The sequence below is a fragment of the Oryza glaberrima genome, chromosome 1 (genome assembly GCF_000147395.1).
Source record: "Oryza glaberrima chromosome 1, OglaRS2, whole genome shotgun sequence".
Taxonomy (NCBI): domain Eukaryota; kingdom Viridiplantae; phylum Streptophyta; class Magnoliopsida; order Poales; family Poaceae; genus Oryza; species Oryza glaberrima.
In genome coordinates this window covers 29,276,627-29,294,888 of record NC_068326.1, presented here as the reverse complement: position 1 = coordinate 29,294,888, position 18,262 = coordinate 29,276,627, and the positions used below count along the sequence as shown (strand labels likewise).

Sequence of the window (18,262 nt, the reverse complement as noted above, 5' to 3'; positions counted from 1 at the left end):
GAAGGCAATTGGCACTTCCATAATGACTTCATTTAGGCTTGTGAAGTTGCAACGTCTAAAATTGTAATGGCAACTGGTGTGGTGCAGCAGAGCTTGATGCAGATATAAGAGAACTTTAAGCATATGCCAATGTTTAAATATAAAATAGAGCTGATTGAGTGCATGTGTTCATGTGTCGCCGAGCTCTTTTGGAGTAGGAATTCATAGCTGTTTTTATCTCAACAGTACGTAGGCCATCAGTAGCACCACACCCGTCTCTCGTGGCAACGACATGTACCGGAACGTGAAGGTGTCGACCTAATTAGTTGGCTTCCAAGTGATGGACCCCTGATCAGGCTAACTAATCAAATGAACTTTAATTAGGGCGCTTGCCAACTTAAAAGCTTGTGCTTATGCATGTGTGGGCAAGTGATTCGTACATGGTTGTGCAGTTTTCTTGCTTTTGTTTTTTGGAGGGATACAAACATGTTGTGTAGTTGTGCACTTGTGCGTGTAATTTTGAGATAGATAAGAGCGGAAGAGTGTTGGTTCGTGTGGGCCTTGGGTGAAGGACCCAGAGAAAGTATATATTGTTGATCTAGGCTTTGAGTGGACCAAATGCATCTTTATATATGTGCTATATGTATATGCAAAGCCAATGGCATGGACCACAAGCACCATGATGGCCATTCTTCCATTAAGCACAAGCTCACACAAGTCACTGCTCCTCCTCTCTCACGGCCACCTTTTGATGTCAATTCTCAAATTGGCGCTCATGTGCCTGGATGGCCTTTTGGCAAAAAGCTGGAGGGGCTCAACTGCTTCCAGGTAAAAGTGGCCACCAAATCAATCTCAAATAGCTAGCAGCTAGCTAGCAACTGGATGAGATGAGCCATTGAGCCTTATACCTGCTAGCTTAGCTTGAGCGATATGACATGACATGACACTGCCGCTAATTAGCGTACGTGATCCTCGTTTCTACTACATTGTTTGTTTTTGTCCTCTGTGCAAGTTCGTCTTCTATTTTAAGTATTTATCATGCTTGGTTTCTACGTGAGTTCTTCGATCCACTGGCACACGCCTGAAGTTATGGGAAGTGCTTTTGTAAAGCCCAGTTTAATTTCCGGGCGCACATGCTATGGAACCTAGAACCAAACTACTTGCTACAAAGTCTGATCATTCTTTCCATGTGGTGTCTCTGAACCGAATCGAGTCGAGTCAAATTTCAAGCTGAATTATTCTGTGCGATATCAAAGACAGTTTTGGTCTTTGACGACATCAAAGCTGAGTTCCGAGTTCAGAGAAGTCTCGGACGAAAGAGCCAAAGAGGCCACTCTATGCAGCACTGATTCAGAATGAGAACTAGAAACCATTGAGCATTTTCTTATGTCTCAACTTTTTTTACAAACTTGCAAAAGCTTTACACACGTCAGTATATTAAGAGGAAAAATATCACATCTCTGCAACCCGTCTAGATTGTCGCCGAGGGATACATGGGGAACGAAGCCGAAAAAATCTATTACATACAACATGAACTCCTAGAGAACGGGAAAAGCTAGTAGCAAAAAGGACAAGACGGCCGGTAAAACAGGACTTCTAATGGGCTACCATTCGCTTCCATCCACTGCCGCCCACCCAATCGATCGATCACTTGTAGCACTTGAGAGAGAACGTCGTCGAAGATACGAGCGCTTCTCTCTAACCAAAGATACCAAGAGACGAGGACGACGAGAGTACCAAAACCTCGTTTGCGCTGCTTTTGTTATGTATCAACTTGTTATGTTACGTGCAAGTCGATCCAATCATCCGCTTCTTGTAGGGACTAATGGACTATGTTGGTGTGAGAAGCAACAGTACGTCTTGCTCTTGCATCTCTCTGCAAGCATCACCGTCGGCTTCGCCAAAGTCGTTTTGGTCAGTTATGTGTGGCTTAGTATGCATCCACTATAGCATTGCAGGCGAAAATGGCTATCTTTGTAATAGTTTTGATTGGGCCAGCTGGACGGAAACGCGCTTATATCATCATCGCATCCCAATTCCATTACCCGTTGGATCTGTTATTTTCAGCGAACTGTGTACCTCGTGGTTTGGTGCCCTCTTGACTGAACAGATCTTCGTCGCCAATAATCCAGACTTATAATATCTACCAGAGGAACTCCATCGATCTTTGCTGTTATACGATATCAATATGCCCATGTCGGCATAACACTTAAAGAAAAAAAATCAGAGTAGAAAACTAAAAATGACTAAAAAAATCTTCTTTCTGAGACAAAACAAGAAGATCAAATGAGGCCTGCATTTATTATGCAAAAAATATCACTAGTCCAGTACCTTTCTAGCCCAAGTCTGCACTCTGCAACGCTTAGCCAGGCCGACCCAACATGGAACCGGACTACTGGAGCAGAGATCCCCTTTCGAGGATGGGAGTAGGGATTCGAGTAAGAAGGAACATGTTCACTTTAGGTCCCTCGAATTGTCGCCAAGTCTGAAATTCATCCCTACACCGAAATATTAGGTATAGCCCATCTCTAAACTCATAATATCGCAATATGGTGGTAACTTTTGGTTGACAAGGTGAGTGGGACCTATATGGGCTCCACGTGGTGAGTTGGCCACTGACATGTGGGGCCCACATGGGTCCCACTCACCACGTCCGTCAAAACCGACCACTCTGCTACCGAAGGATCAAAGTTGACATGTGTCGATGAGTGATACTCGTAAATCGAATGATTAGGGTATTGGGGTACGTTAGAACGAGGATTTACGTAGTACGACATCAAGCAAACAGAAAGACAAGGATTATACTAGTTCAGGCCCCTTATCATGTAATAGCCCTAGTCCAGTTTATATGGGATTGATGATAAAAAAACCACATAGTACTGTTGATGAAAAACACGAGGCCTGGGAGATCTGCTTAACTCCAGTGCAGGTCCAAAGCTCGCCTTCGGGTATGCTAGCGTGCTAGTTGATTTGATCCTGCAATCAACAAGAAACAAAGACAAGACAACCGCGGTTAAATCCATAAATGATAGCCGATCAGCTATGTGCCGATGACATATCATTTATCTTTGAGCCGATGTCATATGTGAATCGATCGGCGGTTATAAATAGATAATAAAGAACTAAATCTATTCGATCGGCTATAGATGTTAACAGAATATAATTCTTATATCGACATATACTTAAATCAAGTGATTGGGATAGATCGGTCGCCATGCCGAGACAGTATAAATCACTTAGATTGAAATATATGTTAATAACAGAACTATATGTGTTTACAGTATAGCCGATCAGATAGATCTAGCATGTATCGGCTAGTACTCCGATACAACTCTATATTAAGATGTTGAAACAAGCAGAATATACCAAACAGAAGCCTAATATACTTAAATGCAATAATATATTGACATAAAGGGCAGATCTAACGTGTCAATGAAGCATATAAAGCAAATATAGTTAAATCAGATAAGATCGGCTAAAACTCCGATACTACCCTAATCGGCAACCAGAAGGCAGGCTAGAGATTGATATTCTAAGCACGACTTAATCGGTCAAACTCAACTGATGCAACATTAAGTATGAAAAGAAGAACAATATCTAGACAATCAAGCCGCTGAAAGTTTTATAGAGTGGTAGATATCTTATATAATCTAAACCAACGTCGATATTTAACCTAATCGGCTGCCCTCTATTAACAGATGTTAGCCGATTGTGGGTTAGATGACGATATTGCTAGAGATTATGTAAGATATATGATAACTCGACGAATTACATAAACAAGATTAGAGTGTCATAAAGATGGAAGCACTAATCCCGAGAACGCAAGCCGTCATAACAAGTTTTACCTCTTCTTGAAGATCGAAACCGATGCAGCTCAACCCGAAAGCAAGAACTCATCGAAATAAAACTAAAGCAAAAGAGTGGCGATGCGCCGAAATTGTATTGAACGTGTGTGTTAAGAATTATATAGGGCTCAGGGTCTATTTATACCCGAGAATTACAAGATATGTCCATACCGGACATGACGATTATCTCTAACAAACTCTAATATACCATAAGTCTTTGCGGCAGACTTTTGCCCAAGCATATCTCTAAGGAAATTACATAAAATATCCTAATTAATAGATACAATTGCCTTCTCAGGACTCTATCCGTGTGCGGCAATCATCTTGAAGCACCTCAATTCAACCCGATGTCACACACCAAGTTGTATTGTCGGAATCGACTGCATCAGCCTACCTAGTCTGACTCAGACTCAGCCGATCCTAATCGTAGCCGATCTGGACTCTAGCCGATTCCTACTCTGTTCCCGAATCGATCTCCGCCTCCGACTCCACTTCGATCTAATCTTCTTTTCCGATGCCGATGTTACCAAATTTGGTTGTTAACAAGTATTGTGGAAGTAGACGAATTCGATGATACCGACAAGATCGTAGTCGATTTATTCGATGAGATTTCCCGGCGGCTTGGCTCCGCGTACCCCGGCTTTGTAAACTATGGCGGGTGTGTTGGCGATGAATTTCAATGCCTTGCACCCCTCCTCGGGGGTCCCTTTTATACCGTGGATCATCTTGATCTCTAAGTAAGACTCAGAGACATCGGATCTCGTATGATATAATAGAAACTTTATCCCCTCCGAGTAGGACTTTGGAAATCACTTGACTCTTAGAGATATTTTTCATAATTTGTAACGGATTCCTACAACGTATACGAAAACAACCCGTGTACGTGAAGGTATACCATACTCATATATTTCATAAGTCGTCGGATATGAGATATGCCTTATCCGTAAACATGACAACATTGTATTGTTAGTTGGAGGATGAGTATTTATACCTGGTATTTCTGTTCATGAATAAATTTTAAACCTGGCGATAAATTTAGGGACCTAAAGTGAACTTAAAGCAAGTAAGAAATGGAAGATCCCATATTCCGCAACGTGGGCTGAAATTCCCCTTCCCTTTTGTTGTCGTCTTTTTATGCCCCCACTACCTCGGCACCCAACCCACGTGGGCCGGCGATGGAAAAGCAAAGGCGACGGATACCCCACCTCCACCGAAAAGCGGATGCGATGCGAGGTGAACCGAGAGGAGTCGCGCGCGGTCGCGGGCACTTTCCGGTGGTGCCGAACATGCCACCACGCTTCACAATTTCTTTCTCGTCGTCTTTGAAGTTTGAACTTGGTCGCTTCCGTCTTGACGGCTACACGCCGTCGCGATCGCACTGGACCGGATCGTTCTGCATTGTCGGTTTTCTTGTAGACGGCGCGCGGGCGACGACTGGAAGGGTCGGGTGACTCGGGTCGGCTGCTTCAACTTTGAGGTGCGGAGACGGTTTCTGACCGCGTTGCATCTGGACGGCGAATGTATCCCACACGAGTCATCTTGATACACGGGGAGTCGGGGACTGGGACGGCTACTACGCTAGTCTACTACTCAAAGGCTGTGTTCTCTTATTTAGTAGTATTCCGTACTAACGCTACGGTGTCACTTGAATGGCTTGCTACCAAAATTAGAAATTGATAAGCAGTAATATAGGTGATACAGCAGGAAAAGATACCGTGTCAATGTCAAAATGCATATAAAGATTATGACAAATTTGGTCATTGACATAATACTACATTTCATCAGAGTTACTGGTGAAAAATAATGTCTCGCGGTTATAAAGACAAGGCAACAAAGATAATAAATGGATGAATTCGTATCATTGAAAATAAACCCTTGTTTCGCCGCCCAAGTCGTTGAAGATGGTAATTGATGGCTTTGTTGCATTCTTTAACCTCCCTTTCTATGATCAAGTCCTAAGCAATCATCATAAATATGGAAGGCACGTGGATTAAAATCTGGGTAAACAATTCGAAAGGATTAAAAAAATGAAATGGCGATTAAGACCTGAGTCCTAGTAAAAAGCAACCAAGAGATTCGTCTACTGGATATTCCGTAGAATATATCTTTCAACATTAAGCACCTATAAGAATGACAATACCAAAAAATGTAGTAGCAGACCACTTAGTTTGTTTCATGTAGAAGCAATGATGTCATTAGACTAATATATAAGACACCTAATATATATACCTGTATTAAAAAGTGAACTCCAAATCAATTGTCTTGTGTTTGTGAGCTGAATCAAGAAGCTCATGGAATAGCAATAAGTGGAATAGTCACGCGGGGAAAAAAGTAAATGTGTGCTTATTGCTTCCGCTACAGCAACATTTGATAGTGCTCTCATATATTTTTGTAATCCTATCCACAAAATGTAATACTTAAATTACATACTTCATTTTTTACCATATTTCTTATGAAAAGCAAGTCCGTGAGGAAATCGTCTTTAAGAAATGTTGGTACATCTTAGGAAACAACGAAATACAAAAAAAAAAGCAATTATCTTTAAGAAAAAAAATAGAACATGTATATAGGTGCTAACATTCACCAATCAACATGTATAAATCCTAAATCATGTTGAGATCTCCAAGCTCAATACAGAAAGGAAAATATATTACATAAATGAAAAAGCAAAATTCTATTTCAGATTCAGCTACCTTTTGAGGTAGAGAACTACTGCTCTTGGTCTCCTTGGCTTCATTGACATACGGTGCAACAAACGCAAATAATGATCTTGCTTCATCATGAGACAATGGCTACAAAAATGAAAGACGGTGCAACAAACGCAAACAAGTACTGATAATCCTGCATATAACATATTCGGGGTGCTACTTATGGTCAAAGCATTATTCAACTACTGGCAGCTTCAATAATCATTCATATGCTATGCCATCCAGACCAATCTGAATTATGTTTGCTAAAACCTGAACACAAGTGAATGAAACGCAGAAGTGGCATTCACGGTTTCACACGCTAGACTGTAAAGACTAATAATCAGTAACTAAAGAATCCACAGTTAATCTTCCCTGAACAGAACCAAGTGCATCTAAAACAGCAGATGCGCATTTATCTTCAAGGTAAGATCCTTCAGGTGTCAAAGTTAACCAAAATTCACAAGCAGCACTTAAGTAATATAGCTTGTGAATTTGTGGTTTTAATAGCCAGCTGTTCCAAATGTTTCAGTAACTAAAGAATCCACAGTTAATCTTCCCTGGACAGAACCAAGTGCATCTAAAACAGCAGATGCACATTTATCTTCAAGCTAAGATCCTTCAGGTGTCAAAGTTTAACCAAAATCGACACCGCCAGTTCGAACATAAAATGAAAAGGTAGATTTTTTGTAGATCACCGTAATGCAACAATTCACAAGTAAACAAAGTTTAGTTTTTTTTATCATGCAGTCAACATTTGCTACAGGTGGCTAAAAGCACCTGAAAATTAACAGCATGAAGAATTCAATTATTCTGCTAACAAGTAACTCTGACCTGGGGCACTCCTGCCGGATCCAATGCACGACAACCAGGCATTAATCCTTTGCAAAACCCAACCAAGCAAGCATCAGGCAAGAATCTAGAAGAAGCCATTATCAAGAAGAACAGCAGAACAGTGAGGATTGGAAGCAACTCTTCCAGTGTTTGATTTAATTTCCACTGAATATCTATTTCAACCTGATTAGATAATCCCCCGTATCATACTTCCCATTCTCCAAATTGAGCACTACCAACAGGCCATCTCAATTTCCACCGAAACCCAAATGATGTAACAGTCAAACCATAGCCATAAACACTCAAATCACAACCGAGAAAGAAGAGGCAATGCGGAGCTGAATTCTCATTGTCAAGGCGGAAGATGGTCAGGCGCTTCCAGCGGCCGACAGCGAGGAGGCCCCGGCGGTCATCCCAGGCGAAGAGGTTGGCGCCATTGGTCTTCCCGATGACGGCGACGGTCTCGAGCCCGGGGAGGCGATGGAGGTTGACGTGGAGGCACGGAGTAGATGGGTGATGCGGGCGGCGGCGCCGGTCAGGGTAGATCGGCGATGCGGGCCACGATAGGGCGCGATGGAGAATCGGCGATGCTGGTGGCGGCGCCGGTCGGCGGCGGTTGGCGTGAGGGGTGAGGCGGCGTCGCGGGTGGCGAGGCGGCGTCGCGATGGCGGAGCGTCGGTGGCGTGAGGGTGCAGCGTCGGCGGAGCTGGGTGAGTGCGAGAGAGAGGAGGGCAGAGACGGGGTTCTCGGCGTGATTGGGGGACGCGCGTGAGGGAAGGGGAGAGGAGGAATGCAGGCAGGTGTGGGTGCCAAGCGCGTGCGGAAGGGAGAGGGTCCACGACGATCTCGAACCATTGAATTCGATCATTCTTGACCATCGGATTTGATGCATGAGGTTTATAGGAGTGTAGTCGGTGAATTATAGGGTAGATTACGAACTAATCCCGCATGAAAAAAGAGGATATTTTAACACATGTCTAATAAAATATTAACTATTTCTTAAAAAATAATTAATATAATTTTTTAAAACAACTTCAATATAGATTTTTTTTTGAAAAAACATATATTTCCTCCATCTCAGAATATAGCAACTTAGAACACATGTTCAGATTAGTAGAGTTAGGACGCGTCCCATCTGATTATAAGTTGCTATATTCCAAGACGAAGGAAGTACTATTAAGTACTCCCTCCGGTTTCATATTAATTGATGTTTTAGACATAATCTCACATACCGAGGTGTCGACGTTTGATGTCGCGATTCCGATATTTGCATGGTATGGGGATCGTCGGTACTAGGGTATACGCGAGACTGAGGTAAAAGAGATGGAGATATGATTTTTATACAGGTTCGGGTCCCTGAATTGTTAAGTAATAACCCTACATCCTGTTGGCCGAAGCCGGTATTGGCTCTTATTCACTATAATCACACCAGTACAATATTTGGGGTAGCCTAGCTAACTGTTGTCGACATGACGGTCTGAAGGTCTGACTCGTAGTCGACAACAGGGTAATCTTCCTCCTCGAGTTCGTGCCCGACGAGATCAGAGACAGTGCTTTCGTCTCTCTTGACAGTATCCGGAGATACCGTAGGGGATTAGCCGTGCCTATCTCTGAAGTCGATATCCGGCGTCTTGTCTTGGTGTATGTTGGCTTCTGTTGTTCCGTGTCTTCTATGGTGGGTGTGTTGATTATCGTGTCTTCTATGGTGGGTGTTGATCGTGTATGTCTCCTCTCCTCATAGGGGGCCTTGTATTTATACCCATAGGTATCCCCTTGTTCAAGTAGAACTAGGGAAACCAATACGAATACAATCCGAGTAGTCCTTGTCGTTTCCATGTAGAACTCTGGTTGTCTTTCCTTATCCGGAACTCCTCCTATATCCGCAGGTTGTTTCTATATAGGACATGGTATGTGGTGGGTACTGCCGAGATTTAGTCAACTACTATTAGGTATGTGGTATCCATAATCCTGAAACAAGGCATGATTAATTAAGATAACTATTCCTGTTTTACCCCTATTAAATTAACTGGAAGACCGCACCGTGCAGGTCATGCAATGGAGCTGATTAGTCATGCATCACGGTAGTGTAAACGCTGATATTGGAAACAGCAATACCATTAAGACATTAATTAGTTTAACATAGGCAAATTCGTCATTAACTTCCACAGAGATGCTCAAACGTCAGGAATTATCATCCACAGAGTACATTGCTTCAACGACAACTAATATGAAACCGGAGGGAGTATAGTTTAAAAACATGCGCGTGGAAAACAGGCATCCTAAAAAGAACCCAATTCTAATTACAAATTTCGACACATGTCCAAGTTTGTCGTTAGAATTTGTTTTTTTACACATTAGGAAATTCATTAAACAAACTCAAAGTCGTTTTGGCTAGTACTCCGTACTCCGTATTAGCTAGTACTACTCCGTACTGAAACTCAGTCGAGAGCGTATAGTGCGCACGTACGCAAGTAATAGGGGCTGTTTGGTTTTCAGAGACTTATTCTAAGTCCCTATCACATCGGATGTTTATGTTTAGACTCTAAATTAGAGTATTAAACATACACTAATTACAAAACCCATTTCATAAGCTTGGACTAATTCGCGAGACGAATCTTTTGAATCTAATTACGCTATGATTTTGACAATGTGATGCTATAGTAAATTTTTGATAATTATGGATTAATTATTAGGCTTAAAAAAATCGTCTCACGGATTAGCTCTCATTTATGAAATTAGTTTTTTTATTACTCTATGTTTAATACTTTAAATTAGCGTCCAAACATCCGATGTGACATGGACTCCCATCTAGACACCCCATTAGTAATACTTGATGGTCTTTTCTCCTTGGCCTTTCGTGTGCCTGGCGCGCTCAGTTTCCAGCCGAGCCAGCCAGAAATAACTGTCACGCGACTCACGCGTTTCGTTTGCGGGGACGAAAGAAAATGCTCCCGGGTTATAGAAAGGACACACGGACACGATCTATTTCTTCAGAGGGAGGGAGTCCCTGGGCGAGCCGCATCCCAGGTGGGGCCCTAGACTACTTGTAGCACACCCGGTGAGCCCCGCTCGGTGTACTTGGGTGAATTGCTTCCACCCATTTTCTCATTCCATTCTCCCCCGACCGACCGAACCGACCCGAGCCGAGCCTTGTTTCGGAAGCCGAGCTATTTAAGCCCGCAAAGCCAAGCAAGGAATTGGAATTTCCCCCACGATAATTACGAAGCAGAGCCAGCCACCACGCACAGCTCCGCAAGTCCACAACTCCCTCTCCCTCTCTAGACTCTCTCTCCTCCCCCTTCTCGAAGCACGCTGCCGCCGCCTCCTCTCCCCGCGCCGCGCGCCTCGCCGAGTTAGGGTTCCGGCGAGCTCGGGGCCTTTCTCCGGCGACGGCGCCCTCCTCCGGCCCGAGGGCTCGCTTCGCGGTGAGGTCTCAATCTCACCCGCTCGTCCCTTTCGCTTACTTTGCTGGTTGCTGGTTGGATTGCAAGCAGTTCCGTGCTAGTTTTAGGGGTGGGCTTGTTTGATGTTTGTGTTGTTGAGGGATTCGTTATCAGGTGTTCGTGCGTGACTCTGGGGTTGTGATTGATGCGGCACAGTGGGCTAGTGATTGCTTTTCGTTTTAAAAACGAATTCCGGGGGGAATATTACGCCCTGGCTTTTTAGCTGGCCATGGAATGCTGCTGTTGCGAATGATTTTTAGTTGGTTAGCTGGAGGTATTCTCTCGAACCAAATTGTTATTAAGAGGGATGAGTTGGGGAACGGCCTGCAGATGAGCGGCTGCGAGCAGGAATCAATAATCGTGACAGCGATGTGTTTAGTTTATTGCGTGGACGTTGGATATTCAGTGTTGTAGGTGTGGGGCAAAGGGGGGCGCTTGCCGTGCCACAGCAAGGAAGTTTGCATGGTTGGCTTCTTGTCATCTAATCATTTCACACGCACGAACTGCTAGTTTGCCGAGTTACTTGTTGTTATGGCAGTTTAGTGTTAGAGCGAGCTTTGTACTGTGATCTCCAATTGTTGCACATTCTACTTATCAGAACCATCTCTAAATTGTAAAGTTCTGTTTACTGTGTATTCTATGAGTTACTCGCTATAGTCAGTATGTGTTCTTATTGAATCCGGTCTGATTGACTACTATGATTTTATATAGATCAAATAGCAGCGATGGAAAGGGACACAAGCTCTAGTGATGTTTCTGCTTCTCATGTAGGACGTGCCAGGCAGCGAAGACGTCCTACTGAGGTAGGCTATTTCATTATGACAAATTTTAGCAAACAGAAAGGCCCCTTGGTTTCTCAGTATGCATTGCCTTCATATCTCCGTGTTTATTTATTTTTGTGGTTGGGCAGACCCTTGTGGTTGGGAAGAGTGGTTCATTTATTTTGTTTGTATAGTGAGCTTGCTGTGCTATTGTGTAACCAAAATGCCTATCTTTTAACTTTACTTTCTTGATTATTTTGGACTTCTCATAACCATACCTGTAGGGTGAGTTGTTGATGTGAATAAAAATTGTTTGCTCTGTTGTTACTACATTTATTTACTCTTCCATCTCTTCATTCTTCCTTTTTATTATTTTTTGAGTTTTCCGAGTCACTGAAACAGGAGCACGATGCAAAGCTAAAGCAACAACTTGTTTTGTGTTACACCTGGCACACATTTTTTGGAGCTTATTGATACCTTTTTGTTCAGGTTACTGCAGATGGGAATAGAACCAATGGACCAGCTTTGCTTGTCAATGATCAGAATAAGTATAAGTCAATGCTTATCCGTACATATTCTACAGTATGGATGATTGGAGGCTTTGTGTTGATAGTTTATATGGGTCACCTCTATATCTGGGCCATGGTGGTTGTTATTCAAATATTCATGGCCAAAGAGCTTTTTAACCTACTCAGAAAATCCAGTGAAGAAAAACAACTACCAGGTTTCAGGCTACTGAATTGGTAGGTCATTTCAATTGTACTATGATTTGAGCTGGAATTTTTTTTAATCTCGTAGATGCCATCAATGCAATGCTTTTCAAAAGTATGCCTATTCTGTTCAAGTTCTTTATGTAAGGGTATTTTTTTTGCAGGCACTTCTTTTTCACAGCAATGTTGTTTACTTATGGGCGTTTTCTTAGTCGACAGCTTGTTAACACAGTAACTTCAGATCACTTATTGTATAAGGTTGTCAGTGGTCTCATAAAGTATCAGATGTTCATTTGCTATTTTCTTTACATTGCTGGTAAGTACAGTGTGCAATTAATTTGAAACAATAACTATTCATTAAGAATTTCATTGTGTTTAAAAAGACTCAAGAATAGTTATGTGTTTCTTACATGATCATAGCTTTAAAGAGCTTGTCCAAACTAACTACATTGTACCCATATCATCTATGGCCCCCTGCGCTGCTAAAGAATCCCACAGCCAACTTCCGCAGTCATTATTTAGTTTTTCATGATTTCAGTTGTCTTGAGTGGTATCATTTCATCTATAGCACTGGCATTAAAACACCAACTGAATATTATCTAGAGAACAGTTTCTGCATTCATTATTTAGTTTTCATCTTTTTAGTTGTCTTGAGTATAGTTTTAGCTCTGGCATTAAAACAAGTATTCATGCGAACTTCTTGGTTCCTCTTTGTTTTATTGATTTAAACCGGTTGGCAGAGAATCCACTTCATTTCAATTGTTTTGGACTTGGCATCATCCCATGAGCCCTTTTCAAATGTTCAGAGCTCAGTGCTTGTATAACATTGCAGACCTGCCTAAGTGTTCAAAAAGGATCTAATGTGCACATGCTTGTTTCTTTGACAATTTTTTCCATTCACTCGATTGGATTAGTTATGCTATATACAGTCCTACTTTGGTAATCTGTCATCTTGGCGATATCTAGTTCTTGTCTGGCAAAAAGTATAATGTAAACTGCCATGATCCAGGATTTGTCTGGTTTATTTTGACTCTGAAGAAAAAGACATACAAGTATCAGTTCAAACAATATGCCTGGACGCACATGATCCTTTTAACGGTTTTTGCACAATCTTCTTTTACCGTGGCAAATATATTTGAAGGGATGTTCTGGTAAGCCATATATTTCCTTGCTAACACCTCCGTGTTAAAAAAAAATTAGATGCATGATTTCTTGTAGCAATTTTAATTTAATAGTGACTCTAACATGTTTTTTATTAGGTAATTAATCATTCAGAAGTTTCCTCATGTATAGAAGTTAAACAAAAAACACCACAAAAATTTTCTGAGACTCTAAATCCTCTGTGCTCTATGCTTAACTTTGCAGAATTCTACAGTAGTAACATCATGCTGCCCAACTTGTCTGGCAGCTGCAAAAAACAATTTACCCTGATCCTCTTCAACTTAAAAGGAATATTAACTGTAACAATGATATAGTCACTGGGCCAGCCATATTTGACCTATTTATATATCTGTTTGCACCATGGACCTACCAATTTTGGGATGCTCAGTACTCCATCAGGGAAAAAGCAGAAAATCTTAGGAGCACCATTTGCAAAAATGAAACAGTCATACACAGTATGTTTGTGCCTTGCTATTTCCTTTTTGCACCGTACCAATTATGAGCAGGTAGAGTTCTTTTTTTGGGTCGAACTATCCAATGTCATCCACACATCAGTAAATGATGTACTGTAGATTGTAGAGAACTTGTCATATTATGTGCATGCTATTTATCTAGAAACAGATTACATTATAGACACCATTTGACAAACTCCATATAATTCCTTTGTAATGCTACTTACACAGGTTTCTGTTGCCTGCTTCTCTCATTGTGATTAACGACATTGCTGCCTATCTATTTGGGTTCTTTCTTGGGAGAACACCTCTGATCAAGTTATCTCCAAAGAAAACTTGGGAGGGTTTTATTGGTGCATCTGTGACAACTATCATATCTGCTTTTGTGGTGAGATGAAAGCTTCTGTTAATTGTTGTTGTAGTTCTCTAACTATGCTAGTCTATGTCAGTTAGCATGGTTTATTTTCACGCAAGACTACTATGCCACTTCAAGGGGTAGCTTTAAATAATAATTCATTTCAGTTTTTCATGCAAAAGATGATATCTGGACATTATATTTCTAGTTATATTTGACACTGTTTTTCACTCCCTTTTTTTTTGGCAGTTAGCAAATGTAATGGGCCGTTTCCAATGGTTGACATGCCCAAGAAAAGTGAGATATCATTTCCTTTGGAATGTGATTGTGAGTTGTCTACACAATTTGCTACTGTGATTCTTTTCTTATATTTATCACGCAAATGATTTCAGGACCTGTCGACAGGGTGGCTTCGTTGTGACCCTGGTCCTATGTTTAAGCCAGAACATTATTCTTTGGGAGAATGGGTGCCAAAGGGGGTAAGAACATTGAACATTATTCTGTTCAATTTATTTATTTTACTTTTGCTGTTATAGGTTGTTTACGTTACCCCTCTAGGTTAAGTTCCTAAGGTAAAGCCTAACCATGAATATTATCAATGTGGCCAAGGAAAGTTTTCAGTTCTCATACCCATTATCATACTGATATTTTTTTTTGGGTTATAGACCGGAAAACTTGGGAACATGGAATTGAGTTAGTTGATTTGTTTATAATTCCGTTGAAATCACAAGAGGAGCAAAGTTCCTTGTTCCAAGTCAAGATGCTGCGTCCTGTTATACTTGAAAAAGCACCAGCCTTTGTATTCTAAGTTTTAGGAATAAGAATTATTGGGATATTCTTTGTTCTTTCAAAAAAGTAATGGGCTTTCTATCTAATACTATTTTGTGCACTAAGTTATCGCACTGTAAATTCGTCATATCATTCAGCAGAATAATTACCGCTTTCTCGTTATACAAGAAGAATGATGTAGAACAAGTAGAAAGTCTATAAAAGACCAAAAAGATGCCAGGTGATCACATGAATGCTTGAATGAGTAATGCAGTTTATCCCCTTTTTAGTCCTTGAAAAAGGCGAGACAACCATAATCATGTCCTTTGCATGAACTCTACTTAAGCAACACATTTACTTTCTTTGAAACTCCATTCAATTTCCTTGTTTTATGAATTAATGATACCTGACCATGATGAGTCATCTGTTTTAGCTGTTCTTTTTTCCACTGGAAAACAGTAGGGGAGCCCCCTACTGTATATATTAATCTGTTTTAGTTTTTCATTTGAATTTTGTTTTTTATCATGTTGTCCAAGCAATGGATGTTTTTGGCTAAAGTTAATAAGTTATTACATGTATTGTTGACAGTTCCCTTGGAAGGAAGTTGTTCTTTTGCCTGTGCAGTGGCATGCTTTAGCACTAGGTTTGTTTGCATCAATAATAGCACCTTTTGGAGGTTTCTTTGCAAGTGGCTTCAAGAGGGCCTTTAAAATAAAGGTAAGCAGTGCCTCCTTTTGCTTCCTCGGGATTACTTCTTGAAGTATGGAAACTGTACTGTTTTTATTTCTGTTGATCACTCTTTTGATGTGGTAGGATTTTGGAGACAGCATACCTGGGCATGGTGGGATTACTGACCGAATGGATTGTCAGGTAAGTAATCTCGAAGAATATTCTAATTATAAGAAAATGTCACTGCCCATATAATATACATACATATGAAAGCGATATGTGTTTCTATATACATATTTTAGCTATATGAAATTTGTTAGGGGCCTGTTGTCAAGTTATTTGCCTGTGAACTCCACTGTGGCAAATTGTTTTTGGCTAGCTTTCTTGTATTTCCCTGTGTTACGAATTTCCCCTCTGAGCTAGCTAGATGTGCCAAAGTTTTAAGCCCTATTTTCCTTCACTTTACTGTTATTCTGACTAATGTTAATAGAAAGCAAGTACATAGCAAACAAGTCCTTTATACCGAGTATTAACAATAGAATTTAAAAATAGCTTCTGCAGAATCTTTACTCCTTTTAAAAGAAATACTAGTGATGGTGCTGGTTGTGAATCTGCCGCTCGCCCACTTCAACTTCTCTACATTGCACTTATGATTGCCCTTTAATTTCTCTCTTATTTTTTTAACATTACACAATATTCTTCCACATGTAGTTTTCTTATTTTCTGGCTTTAGAAAATTCAAATTTGACATGGAAATGTTCAAGATGACAAAGTTGTCACTTATATACATAGAAAAGCCGAAATAGATGTTTGATGCTAACATCACATTCATTTATTCTGGTCAGTATTAGACATGCATGATTATTTTTTATCATCCTAACAAGCTTTCATGTTGCAAGTTGCTAAACTTGTTCCTGTTCATTTTCCCCAGATGGTTATGGCAGTTTTTGCATACATATATCACCAATCATTCATATCGCCCCAAAACTACTCTGTTGAGCTAATCTTGGAACAGGTCAGGACCATGCTTCATTTGAGCCTGTTTACTATTGTCTTGTGTGATTCTTATGCATTTCCGATCTTTTGTCATCCAGATTCTAAGAAATCTAACCTTTGAGGAGCAGAAATTCTTATATCAGCAGCTTGGGGAAATCTACCATGAAAGGCAATTAATGCAGAGCTGAGAACTAGTTTGCTTATGATGAAGCATACAGTATGTTGTTTTTGAGCGCTCGGTTCCATGTATAGCAGCATAGCTTCTCTATACGGCGATAGAGCAACGTCCCTTTCCAAACCATTGTACAGAATAGAGTGTGGATGGGGTTTAGCGATTTAGGTACTTGATTCGCTCTCCACTTACGTTGCCTTCTCTGGCGATCGGTTTATCCTTTTACGCTAATTCTCATCATTTCTGCCCTTGTAACTAGGGAACCGGAAAAGGTTGTATTCGTGTGTATCACTTCGTGTGTTGGCCTCACATCAAATATGTGCAAGATGCACAAGATAACACAGGAAATGAGGAAAATTTATTCCCCTTTTAAAAGATATTTTCGTGGTATGGGTCAGTTCTTATCGTTTATTCATCTGCAATTTGCATAATTTTTATGATAAACACTCGTGCGCGTGCCAAAGCACATGAAAGCCCAAGGTCAGCACATTGCACATTTGCACGCTTGTTGATCCTTATTCGAGCTTGTATTTAATGTTCTCGTGTTCGGTTATTCATGTGCTGCACGCTTGCACGCTTGTTGATTCTTATTCTAGCTTGTATTTAATGTTCTCTTGTTTGGTTATTCATGTGCTGGTGTGTTGGATAGTCATTGAGGATTGGAGTACCTGAAAATGTTAGGTCTCTTGCATGTTTGTCCTCCTGATAGATACAATCCAGGCCTATTTCATGATCCTGTATTGGCGACTGTCTACGTGGAGTTTACGGGCGCGACGATATGGAAGCAGGAAACTGATCGCTAGGATGGGGTTGATACCAACGCGTAAATGACTCGTCCGTGATCTCTCATGTGTAATTGGAAACATTAACAAATTCAGTATTAGTATATATATACTAGAATGACATGGATTTGTTACATGTGTAAGCTTGAGGACTGGCAACATATTGCATGCATTCAACCTTTATGGTGCACACGGAAATGTTTTCACTCGTGCACGTTTTGAATTTGGAAGCTTATTTTTTTTAAAAGGGGTACTGTGAGCCAATTTGGAATTTATTTCACTCGTACACGTTGATTTCGTATTTGCCCATATACCAGCTTCTTTTCATATTTGTTTTTTTTTAAAAAAATGCAGACACTCATAATATGCCCATACTCACCCCTATAAACGCACACCCTATCCTTGTAAATATCTTAGAAAAATTTGACCGACATATCTTAAAATTGACATAGTTACCACAGGCACGTCTCGCTGTTGATAGGTAAGCTAGTTCCACCAAAAAAACCTAAACTACGCTTACATCACTTTTTATATTTGATTTGATCTCAATGTAAAATTGATATTAGTGAATTGCATAAGTGCAAGAGACATATGATGGTTGATGGGAATACTTTTGTGTAGTGGTAGAGTTGTGAATATATAACTTTG

At 40.8% G+C, this 18,262-nt stretch overlaps 1 protein-coding gene across 2 annotated transcripts; it reads left to right on the top strand.

The window, feature by feature from the left end:
* The first annotated feature begins 10,544 nt into the window (after positions 1–10,544).
* LOC127756432 (phosphatidate cytidylyltransferase 1-like) lies at positions 10,545–17,207 on the top strand. Of its 2 annotated transcripts, none has more exons than XM_052281767.1 (12): positions 10,545–10,770; positions 11,500–11,591; positions 12,039–12,292; positions 12,424–12,575; positions 13,269–13,410; positions 14,104–14,260; positions 14,477–14,524; positions 14,620–14,706; positions 15,584–15,712; positions 15,809–15,865; positions 16,596–16,679; positions 16,759–17,207. In XM_052281767.1, exons 2-12 carry the CDS (start codon positions 11,514–11,516, stop codon positions 16,846–16,848), a joined length of 1,278 nt encoding a protein of 425 aa, XP_052137727.1. In that variant the 5' UTR covers positions 10,545–10,770; positions 11,500–11,513; the 3' UTR covers positions 16,849–17,207. The 2 variants fall into 2 exon arrangements, with proteins under 2 accessions (XP_052137727.1, XP_052137734.1); XM_052281774.1 differs by having other exon boundaries at positions 10,545–10,775.
* Positions 17,208–18,262: the final 1,055 nt, after the last annotated feature.